The sequence below is a fragment of the Anopheles funestus genome, chromosome 2RL (assembly GCF_943734845.2).
Source record: "Anopheles funestus chromosome 2RL, idAnoFuneDA-416_04, whole genome shotgun sequence".
Lineage (NCBI taxonomy): Eukaryota > Metazoa > Arthropoda > Insecta > Diptera > Culicidae > Anopheles > Anopheles funestus.
The window spans coordinates 89,242,844-89,257,194 of NC_064598.1; the positions used below are offsets into that span (position 1 = coordinate 89,242,844).

The 14,351-nt window shown below is 41.5% G+C and overlaps 2 protein-coding genes across 3 annotated transcripts; both read right to left on the reverse strand.

Moving 5' to 3' along the window:
* Nucleotides 1–338: 338 nt before the first annotated feature.
* LOC125762170 (CLIP domain-containing serine protease B9) lies at nucleotides 339–7,418 on the reverse strand. Its single transcript, XM_049424002.1, has 7 exons — nucleotides 6,681–7,418; nucleotides 1,951–2,690; nucleotides 1,353–1,498; nucleotides 1,137–1,272; nucleotides 929–1,073; nucleotides 717–862; nucleotides 339–639 (listed from the first exon to the last, which is right to left on the reverse strand). Exons 1-7 carry the CDS (start codon nucleotides 6,784–6,786, stop codon nucleotides 481–483), a joined length of 1,578 nt encoding a protein of 525 aa, XP_049279959.1. The 5' UTR covers nucleotides 6,787–7,418; the 3' UTR covers nucleotides 339–480.
* A 2,146-nt stretch (nucleotides 7,419–9,564) lies between these two features.
* LOC125762197 (uncharacterized) lies at nucleotides 9,565–12,540 on the reverse strand. Of its 2 annotated transcripts, none has more exons than XM_049424044.1 (5): nucleotides 12,285–12,540; nucleotides 10,863–10,951; nucleotides 10,143–10,434; nucleotides 9,928–10,074; nucleotides 9,565–9,845 (listed from the first exon to the last, which is right to left on the reverse strand). In XM_049424044.1, the coding sequence occupies exons 1-5, from the start codon at nucleotides 12,370–12,372 to the stop codon at nucleotides 9,685–9,687; spliced, it is 777 nt and encodes a 258-aa protein (XP_049280001.1). In that variant the 5' UTR covers nucleotides 12,373–12,540; the 3' UTR covers nucleotides 9,565–9,684. The 2 variants fall into 2 exon arrangements, with proteins under 2 accessions (XP_049280001.1, XP_049280002.1); XM_049424045.1 differs by having other exon boundaries at nucleotides 12,297–12,539.
* Nucleotides 12,541–14,351: the final 1,811 nt, after the last annotated feature.

Here is a 14,351-nt window from a genome sequence, read left to right on the forward strand (position 1 = left end):
ATTTCCTAAGGCTATAGCCTTAGCTTTTTTGAGTAATTTAGTAAACTTTTAGAAATTAACTAGCTTACCCGGCAAACCTAGCTTTGCTCTTAAACATGCGTTTTGTAATTAAAGCAAACATTTTGAGTGTTCAGTGTTGATTCGTGTGGTTTTATTAGAGTGGCGATTAGAGAATATCGTTGATTATTTGAAAATTCTTAAATAATTGCAAATTTCAAAAAAAAAATTATACAAATCGGTTCAGCCGTTTCGGAGGAGTTTGCACACTAACACCGCAACACGAGATTATTTCTAAACGAGATAGATTCTAAAAGAAAAGGCTAAAAAACAACACACAATTCGTTCAGTCACTGTTTATTTTGTAAAAAAAGCGCCACCTTCAAGTGGAATAATGTCCAGTAGGGAAGTAAGAAAAGGGTTCAGAAAAAGTGGCACTTCTATGAATGGCAATTGTGTTGCGTTTACGGGCCCGGCTGTGTTCTAGGCGTCATTGATGTTTTTCTTAATCCACGGCAGGAAGGCAGTGACGCGCGTGTACACGCCCGGATACTGACCCTTGCCGCAGCCGATACCCCAGGAAACGACACCGACCTGTGTCCACGTGCCATCGTTCACCATCAATGGACCACCCGAGTCACCCTGTTTGGAAGGACAAGATGTCATTAATTTAAGCAACTTCTGTGTTGCACCACCTCATCTTGAAGAAAGGCACTTACACTGCAGGAATCCTTGGCAGCCTGGCCGGCACAAAGCATCGTATCGATAATACCACCCGGTGCCGCTGGACCGTACTTGATGCGACACTCGTTGTTTGTCCAGATCGGTAGATTCACCTCCTGCAGGATTGCTGGCTGTGGTCCGTCTGTTAAAAGGTAAAGCAAACGTTAACAGCCCGTTACGCATTAGCAGCAAAGCCTCTCGTACATACTTTCTCTCAAGCTTCCCCAACCGATAACGGTAGCGGTATGGCCATTGTAAGCCCGCGTGTTATCTGCTGCCGGCAGACAGATCGGTCGTACTTGCTTCGTAAACGGTACCGGTTGATCCATCGTCAGGACGGCCACATCGTTGTACTGTGGAACGAAGAAAATTCCCGCTTCAGTTCTTATGCCATATTGCAACATAAATCTACTTACCAATGTACGCGAATCGAACCCTCGATGACGGACAAGTCGCTTAACGCGTCGTTCCACGTGCTGTACCTCCGTGTTCGATCGGATATTATGATCACCAAGCTTCACCGACAGACGTGCCACGTCGTAGGAGCTCATACTGTTTCAGAAAAAGGGAAAGAAAAGAGAAATAGGATAGAATGTCTCAGTTTCGGTCTCAGGACGAGTGGTTCTACCTACTGTGCAACGCAATGGGCCGCCGTTAGGATGTGAATACTATCGATCAGTGATCCACCACAAAACTGTCGCCCATTGTTAAACAGGGCCGCTATCCAAGGCCACTCGTTCGGATCCGCATTGTGACCACCAACGATTCGTTCCGTGTCCTGAAAGCACAACATAAAACGGTAGTCATTATTAGGGCAAAAAGTTACAAACAATGCATACATTCAGGATGAAATATTTTTTTAAGGCTTTCCTTAGTATTTGATTTCACAGCGAGATAAACAACACATTAATAAAAGAGTTGTTTCATTATTGATTTTCCACAATCATTTGATAAAGATCAATATTATAAGCCATCATTCATTGTGATTACTCAATGATGCAATTTTCGCTTTATGGACAAAGCTTTCACAGTCATATTGTTGTGTGGTAAATAATTCTAAATGATACTTTACGGTTGTTTGCAGAACGATCTTCCTTGCCAAAAATGCATTAATCGACGTCGGTTTGCGTCACTTCAAGCGAACAATTTCGAAATATAACAAAAAAAAAACAACCGATGATCAATCGTGCATCGTTTGTCGATTCAAGTATCGATTATCATCCCACTTACCGGATTGCCATTTTTCACACCACAACCAACGATCGATGGGTCACTCACGACACCGGACGACGAAGGTGGCAGGGTGGCGATCTCCAACGGTGGATGAGTGGGAACGGGCGGTGGCCAAACACCGATCGGTTGTATCGGTGCTGGGGCCGGTGTCGGTTGATTCGGAACTTGTGGTGGTCGCGGTCGTGTAGGCCACGTCGTCGATGGTCGTTGCGTTGGTTCCGATACCGGACCAACGGACGAAACCGTGGTCGGTGGTGCAGGGCCACCGAACGAAGGTGGATGGGTGGCGGGCGTATGATCCGGCGGATGGGTCGGAACTGGCGGTGGCCAGCTCGGATAGTTGTTGTTCTTGTTCGGCGGTTTGTTCGGCTCAGCCTGCCCGGTTCCACCGGTGGCACTGAACGGTGGCAGTATTACCCCAGGCACAGTTTCTATGACGGGATTGGAATCGATCGGAAGGGGTGTGATGGGGTTGGTGCAGCACACACCGAACGCTTGACGGGCCTGTTCGTTGAAGTAGCTGCAGGTATCGTAGTTACCGAGCACCCATGACTCCCAGACGCTCAAATCGGGCACCTTAAAGTATGGATAGCACTTACGGAACGAGGTGCAGAAGCCGAGATGGCCCTTGGCAGTAAGGCAAGGGCTACCGTCCCCGAGTGCCTGTTTCCAGTCGGCATGCGGCACGTGAGAGTTCAGCCATACTTGACGTGGCTGTCGTGGCGGCGGTTGATCGGCTGCTCATGCAAGTAAAACATATAAAAAGAGACTTTATAATTATAGCTTTAAATCACTTTTTATCTTACTTTTTTTTCTCTTTAAATAATTCATAGTTTATTTCCATTATTATCATATCATTCTTTATGCTCATAATTCAATAACAAACTGTTAAAAGTATATTTCATTAGCCTGGAAGGCTAACGTTTGCCTTGCACCTTACATGATCGTCATCTAGTTTGGATAAAATAATATCAAAAGTGCGATGCTTTCACTAATGGAATACATTAAAACAAACTCTCGTAAAAGAAACTAAAACAGGACAAAGGTACACACTGCCAAAGCTTCATAAATCACTGTCAAGTGGCGCAAATTATTCGCATCAGCACGCCATTGCTTCGATTCAATCGCAGCCCCAAAAATCGAACGAATTTCAGTGCCAAACAACAAGAACAAAAAAAAACAACCAGCAAACTGCATGGATTACAAAAGAACATTAACGTAATACATAAAAAAAATCACATACCGACAGATAAATATTTGTTTTACTTATTTTCTGCGTGTTGGCCTCCTTTTGTTTTTTGCTTGTTCGCTACACTTGCTCTTTTGATAGATATTTTTGTTTTTATTTGAAAGTTCGTTCACACCTTCGGGGTGGCAATATTTGAATAAATTTACATATTAACCAGCCAAAGTCGAGCTGGCAACGTATGAAAGCGGAACGCAGATTATCGGGAGGATTAAACGAATGAAATAAAAAGCAAGGAGAACGAGGTGGGGAATGCAGATCGGAAGAAATGATGATCGATCTGGCCGGTTGATCGGTCGCCCGAAAATATCAATCAAACTCTTGTCCAGTCTGTGACCTGTGGTTTGGGCTTGAGAAGTGGTTTTTCTTCCAGACAGCTCACATGATTCACCTCTTCCCAGGCCACCATAGGAAAAGAGCAAAAGCAAAAGAGAACGGGAATCTGGAACGCTGGTAACGTGAGCAAACCGTATGACCTTAGCAATGTTTCACTGTTGCAGCTAAAAATACAAACTCCCGATGAGGTCAATAGCCTTTGTTTGGGAGTTTTGGAATATATGGGAAGAGGTTTTTTATTATGTTCAATATTTATGTTATGTTAGTTGCATAATATGAAAGCAAAATATTTTTTATATCTCTTTCTGCTTTCTGACAATCCTTAATTAAAAGCAATAAAGAAATGCAATTATTTTATTATTGAATAGGCATTTGCAACGTCACTAAAGATACATTTCATGACATGTTTCTTACTGTAGAAAAAAATACTTCTAAAATCTAAGATACTTTATTTATTTAACACCCTTTCTCACTCCTTTAACTGTAGGTAGCTCGTAGTGAAATTCCTTTGAAGATTCTACTTTCTTACTACAAATATCAAGATTGCCCATCCATAAATCCATTATTCGCTGTGCTAATGAGCTAGCCCGGAACGGAATCAAAGGACAAGCATTGTTGACCGCTTGGTCGTAAAACGACACGATCGTAAATGTAGGTGCTAAAAGCATCCGCTAGATTAACAAACCAATAGTAACAGTACTTTCCATTTTCCAACCAGAAGCACCAGAAGGCCATCCCCTGTGCAGTTGCAGTATTTGCAAAATTAATTCTAAAAAAAACGAGATAGAAAACAGCGATCCATGCGCACCATCCTGTGGATGGTCTGGGATCTTGCACATAAATCAGAAAGTGTTGATACTAGTAAGGGGAGGTTGGAATATCAATGCGCTTCTGCTATACAATGCTCCATACGATGTCGTTGCATGTTGCAGCATGATCGGCACATTCAAACGATCATCCCCTGAAGAAATTTTCCTACCATGCGTCGATCGTAAAGAGGACAAAACGCCATTGTATTTGCTGCCGCTGCTGCTTAATCAGTTTTACTAGACTCGTTTAACATACTTTATTCGCTTGTTACGGGCCCTCTTTCGATCCTTTCGACCACCTTAACGTAGCTGATGGTGGAACAGAAGCGTCCAAATGGAAGGATCGTTAATTAAAAGTTGCGTTCCTTGCCACGATCCATCCAGCCCAACCATTAGCACAACCTGTAATTAGTTGTTTTTTTGCAGACTTATCAACCTATTCCAGCCGTTAATGGATGAATGCGTGACTGTTGATCGATAAAAATTAAATTAATTCTTAACAACGGTGGTAGTTGACGATGAGAGAGAATGGACAAAAACTAGTTAAGTAAATAAGGTTTCACAACGTAAAAAAACATTGCTTTACAAAAGCTTTGTACATTAAGTGAAAAAGTACTACAGATTGCATACATTTGGGCTGTTTTAATTTTTAAATTTAGATGCTGTTTACTCTACAACTTTATACAGATTTGTAATGACTAAGGTTATACGACATAATTTGGTGATATTTCCCTCTATATTTTATTGCTACAATTGTTAAACAAATTTATAAACTTTATTTTGACGCATGTTTATACCAACCCGGTACCATAGTGTGCATACTCCTAGCGTGACTACTACCCAGACCGGCATGTGGCGTGGTCCGTCCGTCGAAACATTTTTACGCCGGTGGCGTACCTGATCGGAATTATCTATGAACTCGCATGGAAAGTAATAAACACTCCACGCAGCGCCCCTCCGTTCATTCTACGCCAGGGCGTTACGCGCCCTTACCCATAGGAAAGCACTCACTATTTTTTTTCCACCTCTCGTGGCCTTTGGGATGGCACGCGGATGACACATTTCGCAAGGTGCCGCAATCGGTTGGATTTTTCCCGTTTGCATGCGATCCTTTTCACTTGCCCCATTTCACGGCACGCACTACCCCACCCTAGCCCCACATTCTGTCTTCCCATCCTCATCGTCATGTTTGCTGCTGTTGGGGAATGTTTATGGGTCTTATTGAGGTGTGTTTTTGTTTGTTTTTTTTTTGTGTGGAGATTAAGCCATCTTTCCTTCACCGAATGGCTAAGCGGAAATTGTTTCACGATGACGCGACAAGGCTGAGTTTTTGGGGATTTTCAACATTAAGAACAATCGGATTATTGTTCAACAAGCTACGAAAAATGGTTCCCTTGTTCGTGGTTTACTTCTTCATTTCTTGTCAACCCTCCCCCCTTTCACCCCATCTGTCCCGTAGATAGAGAACATGGTAAGGTTCTTAGATCATGCCTGCCCCGAAACCGGTACCTACCGGTTTGAGTTTTGCAATTGTTCTTACCATCCTGTCCTCGACCTTCTGTACCTGTGATGTGAACCAGTTTCTAGTGAGTTCTTCCGTCCTCGGAACGGACACAACCATCACCTGTTTCGCAGCCTTGCGTGTTGCTCGCAACACTGCACAAACCGGGCACAAACGGAATGGAACAAAATGTCAAACCTAAATGGCACCCGTACACTGCCATGCACAGAAGATCCTGATCCACCAACAGTTTCTTTGTTGAGACACTTTTCAACGCCTTTGTCACGTTCGTTGGCCGTGGTGAAGAGCCAGCGCTGGATCGGGTTGGTGCTTAGCAAGGCGAGAAACGCCCGATACTGACAAGGGTGTTTTATGCCGTTTGGGCGGTTGCATGGTTCAATGCTCCTGTGTTAATGGGGAGCAGCCGTGGCTTGAAACTACGCAGTTTGCTTTAAGCGTGTGTACCGGGAAACGCAGGAACAAGTGAACCGATGCACTATACAAACAAAAGTATGTAAGAACGTGTTCAGATGATCGGATAAGGATCTTCCCGGTTTCGCATTTCAGTCACCATTAATTTCCTTTACTTTCGCGCCCACAGTGTTTAAATATTAAATACAAAAATAAATGTTTTATTGTTTTTTTTTATTGCTAACCATAAACATAATTTGTAACTTCACGACCATTAGTTTCAAAACCAGTGCGCACTGATTAATACTCGGCCTATTAAAGCGTTGAAGTCTTTTGATTTTGCTTATAATTCAAACAAGCGACGAACCCTCTTTAGAATTAATATTTAATTTTTTTTAATTTAAACTTTTTTTTTCCACGTTACCTTCAATTACAACGGTATCATCACTAAGATGTGATTCATCTTTATCAATATTTGCCACTGTTGCCGTCAAACAGCAGGCTAATATGATCACACCAATCGATCGCATTGTGACACTTTGTCACAATAATGATGTACACTTTCACGACCGCCTGTTTTCACACCACACTAAAACACTTCATACGTTCGATCGATATAAACGATTTAAATGAACTGAGTATTTTTTTTTATTTACCCAACCAACACAAAGCCAAAACTCACTTCACTCAAATCACTTCTTGGCTGCGCAGTTCGGGTTTCAAAGTGTTCCCGAATAATTGAACGAACCGCTAATCGGGACAGTGCCGCGCCGTGGACGTGCCCGTGACATTGACTCGAAACCGTTTGAAATTGAACTGTAATGCGGCCAGCTTATTGATGACCGTTTTATATAGACACGCCGGACTCCCGGCGCACGCACACACGGAATTGTCCACGTCCCGTCCTCTTCCTGTTGCACTTGGGCGACTGTCTCTGTGTGTGTGTGTGTTGTTTCTCTTCTCTTCTTCCACACTGTATCCCCATTGGGGAAAGAGTCCGATCGGGAATGTGTTCTGTCCCGATGCCATCCATTCCCGATGATCCCGTCCCACTAATTCTTGATCGCAGACAACTACTACCGCTCGTGAGCTCGTGGTTTGGTGCGTGTAACATCGGGAGAATCGGGAGGTCTATCGGATTCCGTGTAGTTTGCGGTAAGTAGAGTCTTTGGCAAAAAAACCGATCGCACGCGTGTGTGGTCACGCAAGATTCAAACTATGGTGCGGGCACGAGCGTCTCGTAGTACGAAGTTTCGTACGGATCACCCGTCAGCCCCAATCTTCGGGTGAGTTGGCGGCGGTGCAAGAAAGGAGAGGTTTGGTACAGTGCAGAGTGAAAATGTAATGTTAGATTATAATTTGATGAAGATAACGAATTAATTAATCTTTGGATTATTAGATATTTTGTTTAGTTTTCTTAGTTTTCAACTGTTGATTCAATAACAGAAAATGATTCGTTTCGAGTAATGAAATTTAGTAATTTAAATAAATTCGACAATACGGCCCAAGCCGTAATAATTAATTATAAATAAAATAATTTAAATAAATTAAAAATTCCCTATCCCAATGATCTCGATAAATAAGAGAAAATTATAAGAATCAGACAAAAAGGAAAGAACATACAATACTTAAAATAGTTTTATTTTTTAGATCATCGCTGTGTGATCCGAAGACAAACACGAAACAACAGCAGTGTTTCACTTGTTTCAATCTACCAGTACACTAACCCATCATCTCCTCCCTTTTCCCCATTCGCCTGTTCCCAGTCTAAGCTTTAATGTCTTTAAGCCGCCCTGAAGCTCAGCGTTCTTTCGTTCGGAATGCTGGCAAATGGACAGCTCTGTCATTGTTCCACCCATTGCCAGCCGACACCTATGCCATTTGCTTGCTTTTACCAGCGCAACGTCTGTCTGTTTTCTTCACTACCATCACCAACCGTACGATCGATAATTCGGAGTAGCGCAAAACCTAGCCAAGCCCCGCCAGCAATTCCGTTCATCGTTCGCGTGCTCAATCACACGAATAAATAGTTACCGGCGTCCACGCACGGCCATATATGTGTGTTTTGAAAGGAAGGCCTGTTAGCAGGCCCAACCTTCCCATTAGCGGATCATGGGCAGGATGATTACGATCAGGTTAGAAGGAAAGTGTAGCCTATGTTTAGTGGCGGTTTAAGAACAAACCAAATAGTATTATAGAAGTGAAGAATGGTGGAAAGAAAACATGTGAAAAGAACAATAATTAGACGTTTCTTTTTTTGTTCTTCTAGTGCTTAAGCTAAGGCGTTAAGTGGGTCAACTGTAAAGGAAGTTGAAAAGTAGAAGAACTTTTCCATCCACCCAAAAGCATTGCGAGGAATTTTCTCTTGATAATGTTTCCTTTTTTGGAGGCTTTGAATAGGGAACTGTTCAGGTATGAAGCCGTTAAAACTATAAACCTTTGTGCCAATCGTAGGCAATAATCATACAAACAATGGCCACCCCAACAACCCCCAATCCTTCTTTAAAAAGGACCACGGTAGCGCAACATTATAGGAGTAGCTTGGAATTATAGGAGTAGCACAAACAACACTTTCATTAAAATCAACCATTGTTTTGCGCATTTGCCAATGGATGGAACTTCATCATATTAATGGATGCAAAGGTAGTTCTTTTGTCGCCTAGAAGCTTCTTCTAGTACGGTTCTTCTTCGTGTCATCAGCATTCTTATGCCAATAAAGCATACTGAAAGGTTTCTATTGCTATCAAGCTAAACATACAAATTAACATAAAGATTTATCACTCCAAGACTATAAACAGGGAACATTTCATCATGTTGTTTTTAAAAATATTTCTTTAAGACTTATTATGCGCCAGATAAGTGAGGGAATGAAGTAAGAAATTCTTTTGCTGACGCAAATCATGTTATTGAAAGGTTACGGGGTTCCTGTTCCTTAGTTCGTGAGATGCGGATTAAACCTGACGCTTGTGATAGTATCAGTGTGACAATTTTTTAATCAACCTGGGCAAATGTCCACGAATTATTGTGGGAATCAAAACACGCATCAGGCATGTGATCCATGAGAACTGACAAATATGGCATGAGTCTACATGGGGTTTTCCCCTGAATTAAATTGGACACCTGGGTTTTTCCTCCTGAATTAAATTGGACACCTGGGTAGAGAGATTGTTAGTGAAGAATAATGACTTTTAGATGTTATTTTTAGATCATTTACAAAACTTTTCACATCTCCAACAAGTTGACACAAAACATGGTGATCATTCACTCCTTCAAAACATAAAGCAACATAAAAAAAGACTTTTTGGAAATACTTTTACCTCCCAGAAAGAGTGACGTGAAGTTCGTTTATTACAACAAATTAACCTGCTTGCTTACAATGAAAAACCCTAAACAAAAGATTGTACCACAATCGTACGTGAGCCGTTAGCTTATTCCTGCTGCTTCGGCAGAAGTCGTCGGTACGGAACACTTAGGAATATTTTGTTCACCAGCTCAACCATTACCGGTTCCCAAACCTGCCGAGAGCTGGGCAGCAACTCCTTGTAGAACATTGGCCAGTACTGGTTGACAAACTCCAGGGCAACTTGGTCTAGAATGACAAGGGAAAGTTCACCATGGAGACATTAGCAACTGATACATCGTCACATCGTAAATGTTCGATCAGAACTTACTCAATTCCGGATCGGGGAAAAGTCCCGTAGCGTAGATCTTCATGTTAGCCACCTCAGGTGCCATGTCAAAGCTCTCGATCTGCAGATATTCCTCGCCGTCACGTTCCTTCACGCGTCCCGCCATCGACCAGGTAGTCGTAACGTCAGCTGGAAATATAGTATGTCAGAGTAAAATTAGCTACTGTTGTGGTAGGTGTGGATGAAAATGCCCTTACTCATGGTGTTGTTAAAGTAGCCCTTAGAAGCCAGCTTAATACTGTTGAAGCGTCCTTCACCCTTGAAGTAACCCTCCATGACGATCTCCGGGAAGTGTACATCGACTTCAATGTTCATTGACTTGTCCGTGGCCGTCGCTCGTACACCCAGAATCCGTGCCTTGCTCATGCCGAACGTTTTGGCATTCTTGACATGCAGCGATGCCGACATTTGGTTGCGTTTGTAGTCGATGTAGGTGCTCTGGGTCTTGTACGGATCTAGCGAGGGGAAGTCAAGCGCTTCAATACCAGCCTGTGTAAAATACAAAGCGAGATTTATGTGAGCAAATGCAAATAAAAGCAATAACAGAATATAATAGACAAATAGTAAAGAAAATAAAAAAAAAAGAATTTTGAAGAAGGCAAAAAAACGAATAAGTAGATGAATCAATACAATAGCAAAAAGGAGACATTAAATTACATAATTAAACTGTAATACTAACGAGATATGAATAGATACATTTTAAACAAACAAACAAAAAAAAACAAAACAAGAAGATAACATACTCATTAAAGTAATAACTCAAACGCTAAACATTAAAAGCACCATGAGGAAAAGAATTAAAATCGCATTTAAATGAAGGATGCCAAGCAGTTGATCATGACCTACGTACGCTACAGGTAAGCCTTGAACTACCCGCTAGATGTGAGGTGTCTCTTTCCCACCCAACTGGTACTTACATGCATTTCCGGAAGCATACGCTGGATGCTGTTTTTGATACAGTTGCTAAGATCGGGACTGTCACGATAGCAGATCTCCATGTAGGTGGCTAGAGATGGGAAGAGCAGGAGAAGCAAAGTAAAGCAGGTCAAGGATAGGATGAGAGTTGGTTGTATTGTTTTGTGATTTTACATTTTTTTTTACACCGTAATATGTATCGCATACGGTGTGTGCGATTATCATAATTCCATTGTAATGAGATTTTTCCCCCCTTCGAACATGTTCCCAGCCCAAATACGATACACTTTATCTAATTAACTCGAGCCTCGTTTTGCCGCGTCACAGCGTAAAGATTGCATGATTTAAATGCCGATCGCAAGGCACAATTTTTCTCATCGACTTCGAACAGGTGTTTCTTCTTCCCGCTTACTAACGAGAATGATTACGCATGTGTGTGCTTCAGCTACAGAGCAGCATTTACGATGAAGATCGAGCCGGATTTAAGTTGAAGATCACTCAGCTCAAACGAAAAACAAAATTACTATTCCACATCTCATTAAGTAGAAAAAACGCCATTTTTCGGTCGCCTTTCAATTGACCTGCTTCGAAAATTCTGTTCTGGTCTGGCAATTTTATCTTCGCAAACATTCTAGAACCTGCTCCACTATCTTGAATCATTAATATTCAACTATGCTTTATGAGGATTTTTTGTGGGCTATGGTTGGTTTCTTTTCTCGTTCCAATTTATCTCTTTTAACGAATTGAGCTTTTATAGTCATGTCAAGGTTGAATTTGAGTTGTCTTTTCCTGTTTTGAAGTCTGCAACTTGATGTATACATTTTCTACAAAAAAATGAATAAACTGTAAAGTTCCCTAATTCGTCTCTTATAATTCAATCAATGAATAAAACAGTCTATTTTCACATAGATAAAAATAGAAATTTCCGGGCGTTGGCAGGTGATACCACCTATACCACCATGCTAAAGGTTTCATCTAACACTTGTAAGATCGTAAGTTCGAATCTAATCGATACAATTGGCTTTAAAGTCTGATTATATCCTATTGCATGGCAAACACATGTCTTTAAATGCATTATGCAGCAAGTCGATTCGAAATTTGAAAAAAAAACTATAAGAAACTCATCTCTCTCTCCCTCTCTTTCTCTCCAGCTCTTCTTCACTGAATCTCTTCCCAAATCTGATACAAAAAAGTACAATTATTGCACATAATTCAAATTAATACACGCTTGTCAAAAGCGCGACATGACACACGATCATTAAAACTGAAATGATCGTGAACTGAAATGCCTGGTGAAGCTAATTGTTTCATTCGCTTCCAACGTATGATCACTATACAAGCTGCAATGCAATTACAACTGCAAGCAACACAAACCGACGACGCACAGATTAAACCGGCTGCGTTACATATTTCGGTGTACTTACGAGCAAACTTACGCAATTCAACGTCCGACGCTGGGGCCGCCATCGTACCGCACACGCACAGTGCGCCCAAAAGCACAAACAACTTCATCGTGTCCTTGATGATGTACACAGTCTAGTGAACTGCAACAACAAAAAAACTTCCTTTTTCGCAGCACTATACACACTCGTTTACACGCTCGAGTTCACTGTTCGGAACCGGGTTTATCGAAGCAGCTTGGTTTTGGCTGTCTGAACTGTGACTATCTGAACGGTCGACCGTCGAGAGTGAACGCTTTTATAGATGTTGACCGGCAGAAAAAAGGCGATGTTAAACTACCACCACCATTACTGCCACATATTATCGGAGAGTCATGCCGATTTACGAGATGTTGTTCCACTGCCTCGCAAAACAATCTCCCTTTCCAGCCCTGTCTGAACCTCCAACACTCCAGCCCGTGTTCTATGTGGTTTCACTTTTCATCTCACTTCGCACTCAAGGGTTAGAGATGCGTGCGAGAAACAAGTTGGAAGAGCTCGGTCAGATCAGATCCGAAATGTTTAAAACCGTGTGATGGAAACTGTGATGTGTTATATTAGTTGAATGTATTGGGAAAGGTTTTTAAGTAAACTACAAATTGAACTACCGATTCCCACAGTCTTCTTGTCAAATGTGACAGAAAGAGTCCTTTCGTGGAAATGTCATCTACGTGTAGTATACTAAACTTAGTTTAGTAATCTGATAATGTTTTTTTTTAGATTCTTGAGATTGATCCTCATAATTAAGATCTTTGATTCGAGAGTAAAGAATAATTCTATACATTAAGTTTGTAGTTTGATATACAACTCGTAGTAAAAACATTGTGGAGAATTATCCCATAAAAGCAACTGTCCGTTGAAATCTATTGTTAGTTCATTAAATCTACGATATTTGTACACAAAAAACTTGATTATGGTTGAACATGCAGTACCTCTTATGGTTATCATCAACGTTACAACCCAACCGTCCGAATCTACATATCAACATCACTCCTCAGCAAAACGTTTCAAGGTTAGCAACCGGTTTAGTTTTGCCCCCAAAAAAGATCTTTGCGGCTGCCATCAGCAAGCACTCTGGTGCTTTTACTGTGCCAGAGTCATTCAACTTTCTTGCTTATTTTATTGCATAACGCAGGACTGTTTGCAATGCTGCACTTAAACTTTGTTCAATAAGAATAGCTTGAAGGGAAAGAAAACACATTAATTTAATATCAATCAGCAGTGTAATTCTCATCACACTCACACCCCCGCCGTAATGCAAACAATATGTGCTGGTATTACGCGACGAGAACGTTACATGCATATATTGTGTAATAAGCTCCGAGACGCATCATCATCTTGTTCTATTCTGCGCAAAAATTACCATGTCTGTCTCGGAACGAAGTAAATTACACCTTTCAAACAGTGGCACTACCCTCTGTACCTTTAACCTTTAGACGAATGATCGTATCACCAGCGGATGATGATCAGTGACAGTATTTGTCGTTTTTCATTTCGATAGTTTAATCTCTTTCCTTACACCTCACAGCAAACGAATCAGGAAATAAATCATGCAGCCACACATACAACTTTCCCAACGGATGTTAAACCAAGGTATGCCAGCTAGTGACCTTGTTTGCTTACTACCAGTACTACTACTATCGTTGACAACCGGAACCCATCTATCGAGGGCCATTTTGAGAGCCCATGATCATCCAATGTAAACCGGAGTGATGCGAAACAAACCCTTAAACGATTATCGGCACGATGCAAAGCGCGATCGCGAATGCATATTTACTCTATTACGAGGGTAAAATCAGTCATGCTCTACACCTTGCTGGTCGTAGTAGAACTTAGGAGGACAAGCATAATCAGAGGCAAAGGTGTTAGCGATCGCTCTCGTCAAGTGTATCGTCATCACGATTTGTGCAAATTTAAACGCACACTGTCGGTTCCTGCAGAAAGAATACAATTGTATATTGCGTAAAAATTTAAATTAAATACGGTTGCTAGGTGTCATGCTTATGACGTAACTCAGCTTTGGGTCAGGGTTTTTTGAGATGAGGTTTTTGT

Coding starts and splice junctions, on each gene's coding strand:
- LOC125762170 (XM_049424002.1), bottom strand. CDS start 6,786: ATGCGATCGATTGGTGTGATCATATTAGCCTGCTGTTTGACGGCAACA. Junction 1,499..1,950: donor GTGTGAAAAATGGCAATCCG/GTAAGTGGGATG, acceptor TTGTGCTTTCAG/GACACGGAACGAATCGTTGG. Junction 1,273..1,352: donor GCGGCCCATTGCGTTGCACA/GTAGGTAGAACC, acceptor TTTCTGAAACAG/TATGAGCTCCTACGACGTGG.
- LOC125762197 (XM_049424044.1), bottom strand. CDS start 12,372: ATGAAGTTGTTTGTGCTTTTGGGCGCACTGTGCGTGTGCGGTACGATG. Junction 10,435..10,862: donor GTATGCTTCCGGAAATGCAT/GTAAGTACCAGT, acceptor TATTTTACACAG/GCTGGTATTGAAGCGCTTGA. Junction 10,075..10,142: donor CTACTTTAACAACACCATGA/GTAAGGGCATTT, acceptor CTATATTTCCAG/CTGACGTTACGACTACCTGG.